General features: G+C 30.7%; 1 protein-coding gene across 6 annotated transcripts in view; it reads right to left on the minus strand.

Moving 5' to 3' along the window:
- The window catches only part of LOC123269802 (insulin-like receptor), a 127,871-nt gene that overhangs the window by 16,485 nt on the left and 95,747 nt on the right, over positions 1–15,639 (minus strand). For all 6 annotated transcript variants that reach the window (XM_044735653.1, XM_044735654.1, XM_044735652.1 and 3 more), the window contains exons 7-10: positions 4,678–4,955; positions 4,207–4,563; positions 1,774–2,805; positions 1,452–1,696 (exon numbers count right to left, since the gene is read on the minus strand). In XM_044735653.1, the coding sequence (XP_044591588.1) occupies positions 1,452–1,696; positions 1,774–2,805; positions 4,207–4,563; positions 4,678–4,955 (1,912 nt within the window). The remainder of the gene's footprint in view (positions 1–1,451; positions 1,697–1,773; positions 2,806–4,206; positions 4,564–4,677; positions 4,956–15,639) is intronic.

Below are 15,639 nucleotides of genomic sequence, written 5' to 3' on the forward strand. Positions count from 1 at the left end.
CAAAAATATAATAAAAAATAAATTTTAGGACATTATTGCCTTTTAATAACGTGTTTTTTTCAATATTCAAATAAGAAATCTACCTATATATATCGGGCGTGGCCGAATGGCGCTTTTTTTAATTAAAATAAAATTGCAGGTGTCAATAACTAGGCCAGTGTCAATAACTGGGTCTTTTATCTTAGTACTCTAAAAGCTCACTCGTCAACTTAACTTTAAACGACAGGCCAATGAAACTACCAGACCAACTGCAGAAAAAAAAACGGAAACAATGAGATCTTTAAGAGATTTTAAATGAATCAGAAAAAAATATCGAAGTTTCCAATTCTCACGAATTCAATAATCATACTATATCAGTTAATAGTTGTGATCGTCGAAGACTCGCTCCAGATATTTGACCAAGACTCTTCGGCAAGACTGGGGCCTGAATTCGTCCAGAAAATGGCTAGAAATGGTAGGGTTCCCCACCACCACTTTTTGAGACTGTTGTGAAAGCAGAAATTCTCATTTTTATTTCAATACAATAAGAATGTGCACTGTTAATCTTATTCGTTTCTCACACAAATCTGAGTCAAATTTCTTTACCAATAATCTGGACACATTCTGCCTACAGACTTGTCACTAAACTTAACTAAGTATTGCTTCAGATTCTGTATTAAAATCTTTTCCAAATCTGTTGCCAGTCTGGACGAATAATCTTGGTTAACTGTCTGGTTCCAGAATTGTCCGATTCTGTTTCCAGGGCTTGGTCAATTATCTGGCCAAAGAATCTCATCCAAAACCAATGTTACTAGAGTATCAGTTCAAATTAATCAATTTCAAATTTAATCGATGAATTACAAAAAAGTATTTTTCATCACACATTATGTGATAGATAAGTTAATTATCAAAAACAAATGTTTTTTTCACTGAAAATCAGATGCCTACTTTTCATCAATACATAAATAGAAACCGTCGACAGTGAACGAGCGTAGAGTTATTTTAACTTTATGACGTCACAAACGGGACAACTAATCATGGCACATTTAGAGTCATGTGGTTCTTTTAAAAATTTTATTATTTCGGAATTGTCTATAATTGATTAGAAAAAAATTTTTTCACGTTTTTCGCATTGAATATCGATATTATTTACAATAAATCTATGAAATACATAAACAATCGTTTTTTTTTTTTTTTTTTTTTTTTTAAAAACCCAATTCTTTATAAGTTTGTAGTTTTGATGTTGAAGAGCAAATTATTATATTTTGAAAGGAATAATAGTTATTAGTTTCACAATGAAATCTATCTATTTTAGGAAAATGTGAGTTATTCATAGTTTGTAGATCGTAATCTGTTCTGTACAACTAAAAGAGATATGATGAATACATTAATCTACTTCTACGAACACTCAAAAGTGAACTCTAAACTATCAGTTACATATTTTAACAGGTACAAAAAAAAAAGTGGCTTACTTATCATTGAGTGGTGAAAGAGAGTTGTTTTGATTACGAGCTTCAATTCCTTCCGGGCTGTGATAAAAGCTGACAGTTTCGAAACCTTCTAAAGATGCTTCTTTCAAAAGCATAGCAGTAATATGAATAAATGTAGGCCTTCGTACAGCTTTTTGATTCCATGTTCCTCGCATTAATCGATAAAGAGAATCAGGACAATTTTCTGGACGTTCCATTACACCTCCATCAATTACATAACGTAATACCTAAAATTGTCAAACGAAACATAAAATGAAAAAAACCGAATGAATAACTGAATATTAAAAATATAATTGACATTTACTTGATCATTCGATAATCCTTGATATGGTTGAGATGCAAGTGTTACCATTTCCCATAAAACTATTCCATAACTCCAGACATCTGAATAACTAGTAAATACTCCGTCTTTTAAACTCTCAGGTGCCATCCAGCGAACCGGCAGAAGACCTTTTGTACCTTTTCGATAGTAATCTGTTTCATATATATCTCTAGTCATTCCAAAATCACCTATTTTTACGGTCAGATCTTCTGCTACCATACAATTGCGAGCTGCCAAATCTCTGTGTACAAATTTCTTTGCTGAAAGATAAGCCATTCCATCGGCAATTTCAGCTGCCATTCGTATTATTCGTTTGAGTGTAGGAGGTTGTCTTGACATATTCTCACACTGATCGGGTCGATGACTTCGTAAATAAGTTTTGAGATCACCATTTACCATTAATTCCATGATGACATAAGGAGGTTGACCTCGAGATACAACACCAAGTAGCCGAACAACATGATGGGTGTTGAAAGCTTTCATTACCGAAGCCTCATTTAAAAATTCTATGCGTTCACGATCGGTTGCATTTTCATTAACAGTTTTGACGGCACATCTTATTTCAGGTTTTAACTTACTAATATCTTTAGCAATACCTTCATAAACCATACCAAAAGAACCATTCCCTAGCTCTCGAGATAAACGAATTTTCTTTCTTGGTACTTCCCATTCATCAGGTACGTAAGCAGTGCTGACATATTCTGGATTCACGGTCGCTATCAGTCTTCTACTCGGTACATTTCGCATAAGCTTACGTTTACACAGATACATTCCAATAAAAATTGCTGCAATGAGAACGATGAAGAACACTGACCAGAAAATAATCCCAAATTTGTCTTTTGAACTATCTTCCTCAATATATACGTAAAGTACTTCTGAGTCGGCACCACTTCCTGCTAAACTTGTAGCCCGAACTTTTACGGAATAATTACCAGCCGGCAAATCTTTAGTGATACAAGAATTACTGTCGTTGCGAAATCTTTGACTACTTATACAAACTACAATTGGCTGAATCTAAAAAAAAAAAAATTTTTAATATTCACAGATTGAAGTTAAGATATTGATTAATTTATAAATTCCAAAAACTAAAAAGCACTTGTAATTATATAATTGTTTAGAGTTTTACTAATTTTTGATTTCGCAGTTAACAATACTTCAACTGATACAATGGAAATTTAAAATTTTTTGCGAACTATTACTCATTTTATTCTAGAAAAAAATTTCTAAAATATTAATTTTCCGAGAAAAATAAATTTTTGACCAAGTGATAAAAAAAATAAAAATTGACTTTTAAAAAAAATTTTTTTTTTACGAAATTGTTTTCACATGTAAAATAGGGACCGTGCGGCAAATGGTGACCCCTCATAATTTCTCAGTCTATAATGTCTTGGCAAATATATCTCGGCAATCATATCTCAGAAAATGATATCTCGTCTGTGTTGGCCTATATTTTCGAGAATAAACACACCCAAAAACTATGTTAAAAGGGCGTAACACGATTACGCGCGTTTGTTGGCCTATTTTCGAGCATAAAAGTAGCACACAAATTGAAAATTGCACCAAAACATTTATGTCTGAGATGTTATTGTTGAGATATTATTGTCTCGAGACGTTATTTCTGAGATTTAAAGAGGCGTAGCCGCGGCAAATATAGAGACAGCACTTCTGCCGAAACTGGCGCACCCTGTTTTTGAATTTATGAATAAAACGGGCAAAAATATTAAATCAAGCAATGGAATAATTCAAAAAAATTGATGCAATGTGTTTTTTAATCAGTAGTAATCGGTCGTATTTAAAGCAAGAATAGAAAGATAAAACAATATTTAAGGCCATGTATATTGAATAAAATGAAAGAAATTTAGAATCATCAAGACAAATAGCCATGTAAACATAGCCTCCACAGTTCAATTTCGCCTCTAAACACGTCATATGCTTGTCATTTTCCTAAAGAGTACCATCAGTACTGAGCGAAAAATAATAAAATTTCACAAGTTGGTCAATTTGACGTTTCCGACTTGATGTATTTATATATGTTGTGATATAACAAGATTTTATAGTTGAAAAAATTTGGAAAAATTTATAAATTTATTTAAATAAACAAATCGACATTAAATCACATGTTAAGGTTTAAAATTTTTGTCCAAATTTTGTACATTTTTATCACCAGTGGGCGTGACAGTCTAGATGCACGATCCCTATGAGGAAGAAATACTAATAATCCCAAACTTTTATAAATTTATGTGAGAGCTTTGAAACGATTTGAAAAGTAACAGAGTGTCCAAGCAATAAAACTAAAAAAATCAATGTTAGCGAAACCAAGAAGAGTTGGATATAAAGTTTGGTAACTTGGCATAAAATTTCCTATCTATGTACAAATATTTTTTTTTATGTGATTAAATAATCTGTTACTCTTACATCTGGCATTCCTACTCGTTTGTATTCAATTTGATAGGCAACAATCAATCCGTTAGGTCTTTTTGGTTCTTCCCACTGTAATTTCACTGCTGGACGACTAGTGTTAGTGCGATCATAGATCTTTTGTAATTTCAGTGATCCCAACGGAATATCGTCTGCATGCTCAAATGGTAAAGTTCGAGAGTTTTGTATCACTTTTGTGGAACATTTTTCGCTTACATCATCAGGAACAGCTTCTCGACAAGCTTGAAGCTCTATATTATAAGTAGCGAAATGCTCTAAATTTCGCATTACGAATGATTGTTCAGAACTGGGTATTAGATTAAGCGTCTGATCAGTGTTAATGATTGTTTCGTTCTGAAAACATAAAAATAAAAATCATGAGAGTGCATTAAATAATTAAAAAGTAACCATTTTAAAACTTGAATAATGGTTATATTGATAATAACCCGAAAAATAAAAAAAATGTACCTTTCGTAAGTATTCAAGATCACTCGGTTTAATAACAGTTATATCTCGTCTACGTCTACTATTGCTGCCAACTCTTTTAACATAAACCTGATTGTGTAATGCATCTTCAAAAGCAATCGAACCTGACACTTCTTTTTCTCTTTCTGATTGAGTTGATTCTTTATCAGCACATTCACAAGAAGATAAATCAGGCTTATTACGTTCTTTTTCGGCTTCTGCACGTTTTCGTTCCTCTTCAGCTATCTCAGATATAGGTTTTTTATCCGGAAATTGCAAAGCTTTAAAATATATCATTATTTAGTTAAATGAAAAAGGAAGTACAAGATATTCTATTAATAAATATAAATTGGAATAAATACATCAAAGTTATGATTCCTCAATACAATTAAAACTCAATAATTTTAATTGTCAAGAGAAAAAATTTTCTATATTAGAAATTTTACAATAAAAATTAAAAAAACTTATAAGATTAAAATGTGAATATTTTAATCCTTCCGTATTCATGCGAATTTTAGTGTATTGCTTACACTATAACGTCTTCCTATAAGTTGAATTTTCTTGCGTGAGCAAGACTTTCATAATGTGACTGCTGACAACTTAAGTGCTTATATTATCATAGAGAAAAAGCCTTCAATTAAAAGTTTCTCTATTCAGTATTAGTATATATTATAGTTAGTATAATTAGTATAATTATCAAGGAATACAACTATGACTTTTCAATTAAAATTAAGCATTTGAACGTACGCTGTAAAAAATGAATTTATAATTCTAAACTTCCTACAATTTGATGGACCGACGTTTTAGAGGAGGCAATGGTGGTACGATGTATTTGTGTAAGGATGAGAACAATTGAAACATAAAGTTACAAGCGACTTAGCATTGAAATCAACGACGAACGCCTTAATAAACGAAAACTTGAAGGGCGCGGCTTGTAATAGAGCAGTGAGTGATAGAAACTGCGAGTTGGTTAACTGACCGAAAACGTTATATGTTTCTTTTTTAATTTTTTTTTAAACTTATTAAGGATTAGTTTTTTGATTTGGAATAAAATTATAATTTGTATTATTCATTATAATATATTTATTATTCATATATATTTGATTGCAAAATGCACTTGAAAATGATAATGTAAAAAAAGACGCCATTCGGCCACACCCGAAATGGAAGGTAGATTTCATAGAGTGAATCATCATCTTGTCTCAATAACTTTCGTTTGACATGGAATGAAATTTATTTTAACATATATACGTAAGTAGGTTGTATTACACATTGTCTGAAAATGGTTCAATTTAACTTTTAACTTCGATAAAATAACTAATAATTGTCAAAAAGTTAACGTTATATACGTCAAATTAGAAGGAATTTTATAAGCTTTCACATAAAGGGCATAGCCGGATTAATATGGAAATTCTGCCCCCATGGCTTTTTTGACTCATACTTAGGGGGTCGATTTGGTATCGAATGAAAATAATTCACACCAATTTTTAGCTCTTTAACTCAAACGGTATTCGAGAATTTCAAAAAAACCTGTTTTTTCAAAATTATTTTTATTTTATAGTAAAATTCGGAATTGATTAATGATGATTTTTTTCCTAATTCTTACGAGTCCAAAACATGAAAAAATCATATGATCATGATTCTCAAATAGAAAACCGATTTTTAACAGAGAAAAGAAAATTATTTTTTTTTTTTTTTCAGCCTTTTTGAAATATGTCACTCACCAAAATTCGTCAGAAAATGTCTTTTATACTCCTCTATACTCAGGAATTTTTTTGAATTTTTAGAAATGGTGGAACAATTCAAAAAAAATTAAAAACTCATTTTTTTTTTCAAAATCTTGCGTTTTAACAAACTTACATTTTTTTTAGTACACATAAATACGTAGAAAATTTTATTTTTGTTTAAAATTCACAATTACATTACTTCTCAATCTTTATACTAGACAACGATAACGTTAAAACTATGTTTTTCAAAATTTTGGCCAAGTTGGCACATTATAACGCCATCTATCGGGATTTTCTGTATCCATTTATTATTTCTTCTAAGGTTCCGCTTGTTTAGATAACCTAAAAACAAAGAAGCTTCTATGGTTGATGTCATTGTCTGAATAGCAGTTAACGCATTAATTAATTCAGTACTTATATTGACAATATTTTTTCGTTCCACCATAAAATTATACTGGAGTATCATTTTTGTTATATTATCTTGTCTCATCTTTATGAGATACTATTTTTTGTCGTTAAATAGTGTCACAGTCGATTACAAAGACTCAAGTAAGTGAAGTTTTATATTTAATCAGTTTATATATGTCCAAATTCCTAATATATAATTTTAATATTGATGTTAGAATGGATTTTGATAAAAAATGTATCAATTGTAACATATATTTGCGTAAAGCAGTTGGTTATAAAAAAGTTGTTATGACAATTGATGAAGCTAATATTGCGACAGAAAAATTGGAAAGAGAGTTCTTGTTAATGATGCCTTTTGTAGTAAGTGTCGAGTTATTTTAACAAGACCACCTATACTTAAGAACACTCAGGATTCATCTGCAGATCAAGTTAGTATCAAAAGTCAGCCAATTTTTTCTCAGTCTTCATCCACTACTGTTTCATCCGTATCATCATCTGAAGATCCTTCATATGTTATTGAAGAAAAATGGAAGAAGAGTTAGAATTTGTGGAGTTGGGTTTTCCCCGAATCATATCGACACATAAATACTGTTGCCTTTGTGGATTATCAGCAAATATCACAATTGTTCCATTTGAAGCACGCAAACAAGTATTTTCGACAAGACGACTCTTTATTCCTGAAGGAAATCGGTGTTGTAAAGATCACATTATAAAAAAGCGGTTTTATGATGAAGAAATTAACAATTTTCGGATTTATTCTGAATACCAGTGTATTTGAAGTTCGTGATTTGGAAAAATTACTTGGGCAGCTGGCTATTGGCACTGATTCGTCTATAATTGATAAAATTGGAGATCACTCGTTTTCAGAAAACAGTTGGAGGTATTTACGAGCCTTACCTGGGAAAAATTGATAAAACTTCGTGAAATGTTAACGTCGATGAGAAAATCAGTGAATCGTAATGTCATTCAAGCTCTCGTTATTTTTTTATTCAAATTACGAACAGGAAATTCAAATGCAGTGATATCTTCCATTTTTGGTTTAGCTCGGGAACAAATGGTATCCGACTACTGTGATGAAGTAATATCTTTATTTGAAAAAGATGTTTTACCTCAGTATTTCGGAATCGATGCTATTAGTAGGGAGACATTACTCGCCAATACCTCTAATACTGCTAAAGTGCTGTATCAAGTGAAAGATGACCAGTTGATATTCATTTGCGATGGAACATATATTCGTCATCAAAAAAGTGCAAATAACGAATACCAGAGGAAATCATATTCTGGTCAAAAGAAAGTTCCTCTGTGCAAACCATTCACGATATGTACTACAAATGGTTTTGTTATAGATATGCTCGGGCCATATACAGCTAATATGAACGATGCTGAGATTATGAGAATCATCTTAAGTGATCCCAATGGTCTGATCAAGTTGCTGAAAAAAGGTGACATTATTGTAGTTGATCGTGGCTTCCGGGATGTGATAGTATATTTAGAAGAATTGGGGTTTAAAGTGCTAATGCCTGCTCTCAAAGGAAAACGCAACCAACTGACCACAGTTGAATCAAATGAATCCCGTTTTGTTACCAAAATCCGTTGGGTTGTTGAAGCAGTACATGGAGATATTAAGCAGAAGTTTAGGATTTTAGATCATAAACTAGACAATAAATTGCTTCCAAAAACTGGTGTTTTTTGTCGAATCGCTTGTTTTCTGCACAATGAATTTGGTAAGAGACTTGATTCTGATCTCGATCTTTCTGAAAAAATTATTGCCGCCATGAACTCAAAAAAGTATCAAGATAATACCTTAGCCTCAGAAGTAGAGACTAATCGTTGGGCAAGAAGAAAAGTTCCTTTTGCAACAATAACTTCAGATATGTTAACTGATTTTCCTGAATTAACGGAACAAGAACTCAAAATTCTATTCACGGGATCATATCAAATGTCTCAAGCTGTATCGTATTTAGCTGAAATGATGGATGAAAACGGAACGATAATACTTTATTATTTAAAAATTACACCTAATATTATAAAATTCAAAAGTCAGATCTCGACATATTAATTCGAAGACATATCATTGTTTTGTTGAATATCAATCAGATAAGAACGATATCTCTGGAATAACTCGATATTGTTGTGATTGTGCAAATGGTAGACGTACTGTTGGATGTTGCTCACACATTGCTGCTATTATATACTATTTATCTCACGCCCGATACTTAGCGAAAATCGTAAAACCAGCTGAGATACTTAGTCGTCTGTTTATTGATGAAAAAATCAGTGTCGTCGTGAATGAAGACAGTGATGAAGACTAGCCTAATTGTTATTTTGATTAAAATTTTTATTTTTTCTGTATCAAAATTCAAAATATTTCCCAATAGTATGAAAAAATATATAAGTATTAACTTTAAGTGTCTTTTGAATCAATAATAACCCTTCTAATCACTTTAACCTACTGAATCTTTCTGTTTATCTTTTGAAAAGATATTTTTTGGTAAAAATAAAATTTTCTACGTATTTATGTGTACTAAAAAAATGTAAGTTTGTTAAAACGCAAGATTTTGAAAAAAATGAGTTTTTAATTTTTTTGAATTGTTCCACCATTTCTAAAAAATTCAAAAAATTCCTGAGTATAGAGGAGTATAAAAGACATTTTCTGACGAATTTTGGTGAGTGACATATTTCAAAAGGCTGAAAAAAAAAATAATTTTCTTTTCTCTGTTAAAAATCGGTTTTCTATTTGAGAATCATGATCATATGATTTTTTCATGTTTTGGACTCGTAAGAATTAGGAAAAAAATCATCATTAATCAATTCCGAATTTTACTATAAAATAAAAATAATTTTGAAAAAACAGGTTTTTATGAAATTCTCGAATACCGTTTGAGTTAAAGAGCTAAAAATTGGTGTGAATTATTTTCATTCGATACCAAATCGACCCCCTAAGTATGAGTCAAAAAAGCCATGGGGGCAGAATTTCCATATTAATCCGGCTATGCCCTTTATCAAAAATCAACTACCTTTTTGCGATTAAAAGTTATACATAAATGAAGTCGTCAAAAACGTAATTTTTACTATTTTGATCATTTTGAAGAGCTACCATTTCTGAACTAATCGAAGTATTTCGCTGATTTTAGGGCTCATGCAAGCTAATTGTCCTAGGAATCTATATACTAAATTTCATAAGGATCTGTTGAGAATTCTCGACAGAATAACATTCATAAGTCGGTTGTACTATACATTGCCTGAAAATGGTTCAATAGAACTCTTAACTTTGATAAAATAACTAAAAATGGTCAAAATGTCAATGTTATATACGCCAAATTAAAGGTAATTTTATGACCTTTCACATGAATTTATCAAAAATTAGCCATCTCTTTTCAATCAAAAGTTATACATCAATGAAGTCACCGAAAACGTGATTTTCACTATTTTGATAATTTTAAAGAGCTGCCATTTCTTAACTTATTGAAGGATTTCGCTCATCTTTGAACTTATTCAAGGTTATTATCAAAAGAATGTGTGTAACAAATTTCATCTAGATCCGTCAAGAATTGTAGACACAATCGCGGCAACATCCCGCGATATATTACATATATATGTATACATACATACATAAATACATTTATAAATTTTTTAACTAACGTTATTTTTGAGCTTTCTTCGACTAGTTAATAGATATTACGACAAAATTCCGAGTAAATTCCGACATGAGGACCAATGCAAAAGATTTATTTCTATGAAATCTACCTAAAAATAGGTACTATCTGCAGATAGATTCTAGTTAAATTCCAAATGGACGCTACTTCTATGTAAGATGGGACTGACGAGCATGCGCGTGGTACTGACAACCATCTGAGTCAAATAAATCTCAGATGGCTCTGAGCCCCATCTCGGATTGAACTGAAATAAACGAAAACTGTACCTGCTACAATCTACATAGAAGTAGTAACCATTTGTAAATTTTTTTCACTATAGATGGAACTAGGTTCCGTCCAACATGGAAACCAGTTAAATCTCGTTTTTTCCGTGTGGTAAAGATCACGGACAAAGGTGAAAAGGTGATTTTCTACGAAAAAATCGCTTTTCAGAAATATTTTCAAGGTAATGTAGTAATGACAGCGTACAGAGTCAGCGATCTATTCTTTATCAGCGAGGATGTAAGTAAATAAGCTTAAATTGTCAAGGTGGAAATTGGAATCATATGTTGAAATTACAGCACAGGCGACATGACCCTCTTCATATAAAGCAGTAAATAGACTATATGAAGAAAAGTTAGTAACGGGTTTATACGATCTTATTTGTCATTGAAAATAGAATCAATAATATGCGCTGGGTGATGTTGCGGAAAGTTAGCAGTGTAGTGATTCGACGAGAAAACCGATCGAAATAGGATACTATTAAAAATAGTACGTGCCGATGTTTGTGAACTAATAAGGGTAAACTTAAACTAAGAGGCTGAATATATGAAAATCTTTGCTGATGATCATTGGATACGAAGTTTAGTTTTTGGAGATTAAAGGGGATAGCCACTGTGACGAATAAAATTTTTTTTTTAAATTCGCTTTAAATTCAAGTTTATACATTCAAAAATGTGTTTATAAAATTTTAGATTAAAATTTCGAAAATTTTTGGAGTTGTAGTCACTTTAGTCAGAGCAGGTAGACCGACCGCTTTTGCTCAGCACTCCGACGAAAACGTATAATCCGCTAAAAAACGAATTGAAACAGTCAAAAAGATTAATTAAGTCATGGACACCACTGGAAATAAGGAGGAAGAACCCTCATGTGGCCCAATAGTTAATTGAACGTTAATTAGCCCGTTGAGCCGTCAAAATTTGAAAAAACAGCAAAAAACCCAAAAAAATTGCAATAAATCATGAAAAATCGAAATTATCAAGATGAAAAAAATTCGTTGGATTCAGATTGAGTATGATTTTTATGTATTCTGTGCCACTGAATTGGAATCTGAAATCTTGTCACGTTAAGGTTTTAAAGTAAAAAAAAAACCTCAACAAACTAAAAAAATCGAGAAAATCGCAGTGATAAATATGAGAAAAAAAATCTATTAAACACAATTGTTAATAACTTGGGTGCATTTTTATGTATGGAATATGATCTTAGAATTGAAAAGGTGACAAAATTTTAAAATCTGTAAAAAATAGCATGTACGGAGAAGGTACGAAACCATATTTTCGAATTACAGACTGTCATTCGCTTGTATCGAATTTTTTCATCTTCACATAACCTAGGCAGTGGGTTCCTTTTACGTTTTCTGTTTTCTTCTGGTACTTCTCTTGTTAGCATACAGCAAAAATCTGACATCATGTTGACATTTTAATTTACTCGATACCTACTCTTCATTTCACTCATGTCTTAATTTATGAAATCGTTTTCCTTATTTTTAGCTATAGTCTCCAAGACTTTTAAAGAAAGTGGTCGACGTGAGAATCGATGAAGCGTAGTTTGACGTTCATTAAGCAATCTAAATTTTTGTAATTCAATTGGCATTTATTATCACTAGTCCAAACTAAATTACCGACAACAGATTGTATTACACACGAAAAAAAAAATTTCGTTCTGATAACCTAACTGTAGAGTTACCACAACTATACACAGTTTACTATTCGTTGTAGAGTTACAGTAACATAATGTCATTTAGTTCTGATAACTCAATATTGTTGAGCTCTCAGAGCTCTACGGGATTGTTCTTAGAGCCAAACGGTATAGTTGGGAGCGCCCTACCTTGCGCAGTAGTGGAGTGCGCTGACATATTTCATAACCTTCTAAAATGACAAACAGAATTATTTTGTTACTCATCCATATTATTAAAAATATATGAGGATAATTAAGTTTCCAGTTTATTTATTTAAGGAAATAGGTTTTTTTTTTGTCAAATTGAATTTCGTTAGAACAGTTTTGTATTTGTGGTTTTTCAAGGTTCATTTGCAGTGACTGTTAATTAAATTTATTAGTTGAATATATTGTGATAGGTAATAAGTTATCGGAATACATTCAAAAGACCCCATTTAACACAAAATAAAATTTGTTTTCGTTTATTTATCTTTTCTTGTGCATATACGGTAGTGATTTTATGTCCAATATTTATTAATATAATCAAGAAAATAAGATAATTTTGTGACGACCATATTTTTATTTTACAAATAATTTTTATTTGTAATATAAGTTCTATTATTATTTTATTTCTATTATAATACTATTCTTATTTGTCATATAAAATTATTGTTGGAAATATAAATTCGTTCTATCGCATTTATTTATTAAATTATCAATGCTAAATCGTAAAAAAAATTATTAATCAGACTGCCAAAAATTTGTTATAGTCTCAGAACGATCCTGTAGAGTTGTGAGAGGTAAATAACGTTTAGCTCTCAGAGCTCAACGATGCAGAGTTGCAGGAGCCAAACGGTATTGTTACCATAAGAAAACGTTAACCTACTGGAACTTTTTACAACTAACTAACTACTATAGAGTTCCTATAGCAAAATTTTTTTCTCCGTGCATGCTCTTAAGGTTGTACGGACACTAATGCACTTTTGAAGATCAGAAGCTAATTTTTTTATATGTTATAAATAGCTATCTTATACGTCTAAATTAATTTTTTGGAAAAGATTAGTCGAATTTATTGTTTAATAAATTATTAAAAAATAGAAATTTAACATATAGGTTATAGAGACTGTTGACGAGATGCACATTTATCGATTTATGTGGCTAATCCATAGGAAGATTAAAAAACAAAAAACTTATTTTTAAATCAATCAACTTTCATAGAATACGTTAAAATTAAAATTAATATTTTCTGCCGAAGACTTTTAAAGCTATTTTAATTCAAAAGATCAGAAATTCACAAAAATATCAGTCCGACATACTTAAAAATAATTAAACCACGTGATTCAGCGCAGTGTGGCAACGTTGCACAGAATAGAACGCGCCAACTTTGAATTTTAATTTTTCCTCTGTATTTTTGTGGGTTATGATTTTATACTTATTTATAAAAAAAAATAATTTGTTGTTTTCAATTTATTAAGCTGTAGAAAAAAAATACATTTAAAAATATGACTATAATATTAAAAATGTAATTGGCAGTAGGGAGAAAGGAAATGTAGAAACAGTCAACACTTTACATCACATTTTTTTGTTATTTTTAATCTTTTATATTTTATTACATGCAGAATAACAATCAAATAATTTATTTTTAAGTATGAACAATACTTATATTATAATAAAATATGAAGTAACAACATTTATTTTCAATCTTAGAACACATAACATAAATAAAAATATTAGATTTAAAACGTTAGACAGACTTATTGCATATTACTTACTGACTATTAACTACTGAGTAGTTCATCTAATTTATTTTTAATTGCAGTTATAGTCTGGGTTCTCGCAGTTACGCGAGGTTTTTGGTCAATACTTTGGCTTAATAAAATTTTTAAAACTTCAAATCCATCATCTACATAAATTTTTTTTAAATCACACATATTTATGCCAGCTTTCGCTATTTTGGTAATTATATTAGCAGAAACTCCACATTGCTGTTTATTTTTTTCATTTTTTTTTTTCAGCCTTCAGTACACTCACAAGGAAACTCTCTCCGGTGTCCCCCTCCGATTTTGATGAAACTGAGATATGTTATTCTCCGTCAAAATCTAAGAGACACGTATTTTTTTTTATCTGCGGAAAAACATTTCTAGGGGGTGAAACTACCCCTCAAAAGTTAGCCTCCAAAGGGGTGTTTTTCAAGTTTCGCATACTTGCAGTTTAAATAATCGAATGGGACCAATTGCATAATTTTCAGGGTGGAAAATCATGAAAAATGCTTTTGGTTTTATAATAAAACAATGGATAGAACAAAAGTTATGAGGGTTGGAAATCACAAAACTTTTATAAAACTATTCGATGGATTTCAACGAAACCAACGGCAATCGGAAGAGGAAAAAAGTAGAGAATACGTCTTTCGGGGTTTTTCCGAAAATTAAGTTTAGGGGTGAAGATCCCTTAAGCATATCTACAGTGACCACCCAGAAAATATCGTTTTTTATATTAATTTTGATATGAATTCATCAATAATAATTTTTCGTACATTTCTAGCATTTAGAAAATAATAATAATATTATATCTTAATATTTTACTTACTTGTTTACTTCGCATCCCAAACTTTATTTTGTGTATCGGGACATCAAATATTACAAATGTCATTTAATGTGAATCTGCTTTTGGAAAAAAAAAAAAAAAAGAAAAATGCTTATGATGATTTATTATAATCATAATAATCATTCATCGTTATCTCATACAAAAAAGAGATAATTATATTTTTAGTATATATGAGTCAGTAATGTGAAAAACAACATAGTATAAATAAATGTATCATTTCGAGATTAGTTTAGTTACTGCGTGATGTACTTCATCTTTATAATTCAATATTATAATCGTGTTTTTTTTTTTTTTTTTTAATAAGTGAATAATTTAAAATTGTACGAAAATCTTTATTTTAGTACATAGAGCAAAATGAAAGTCAATCCTATAAATGTTATAAGACTACTCTTAACAACATTTCAAGTCATGAACATTCCAGAATCGCCAGTAAATGACGAAGAAATACAAATCAAAGAAAGTTTTGAAAATATTTTACTCAATGCTATGAACGAATACTCCGGAGTCGAAATGGTCGAAGAAAGTTCTTTGCATTTCAAAGAACCGTATAAAAATTAGAGGATGGAAGTCGTGGAGATAAAAGAGTGGGCAAATGCACTAGTTGATCAAGAAACACCTATCGACGAATGCACTAAGGGATGTTGAAGATTTATCTT

The sequence above is a fragment of the Cotesia glomerata genome, linkage group LG7 (genome assembly GCF_020080835.1).
Source record: "Cotesia glomerata isolate CgM1 linkage group LG7, MPM_Cglom_v2.3, whole genome shotgun sequence".
NCBI classification, from domain to species: Eukaryota; Metazoa; Arthropoda; class Insecta; order Hymenoptera; family Braconidae; genus Cotesia; species Cotesia glomerata.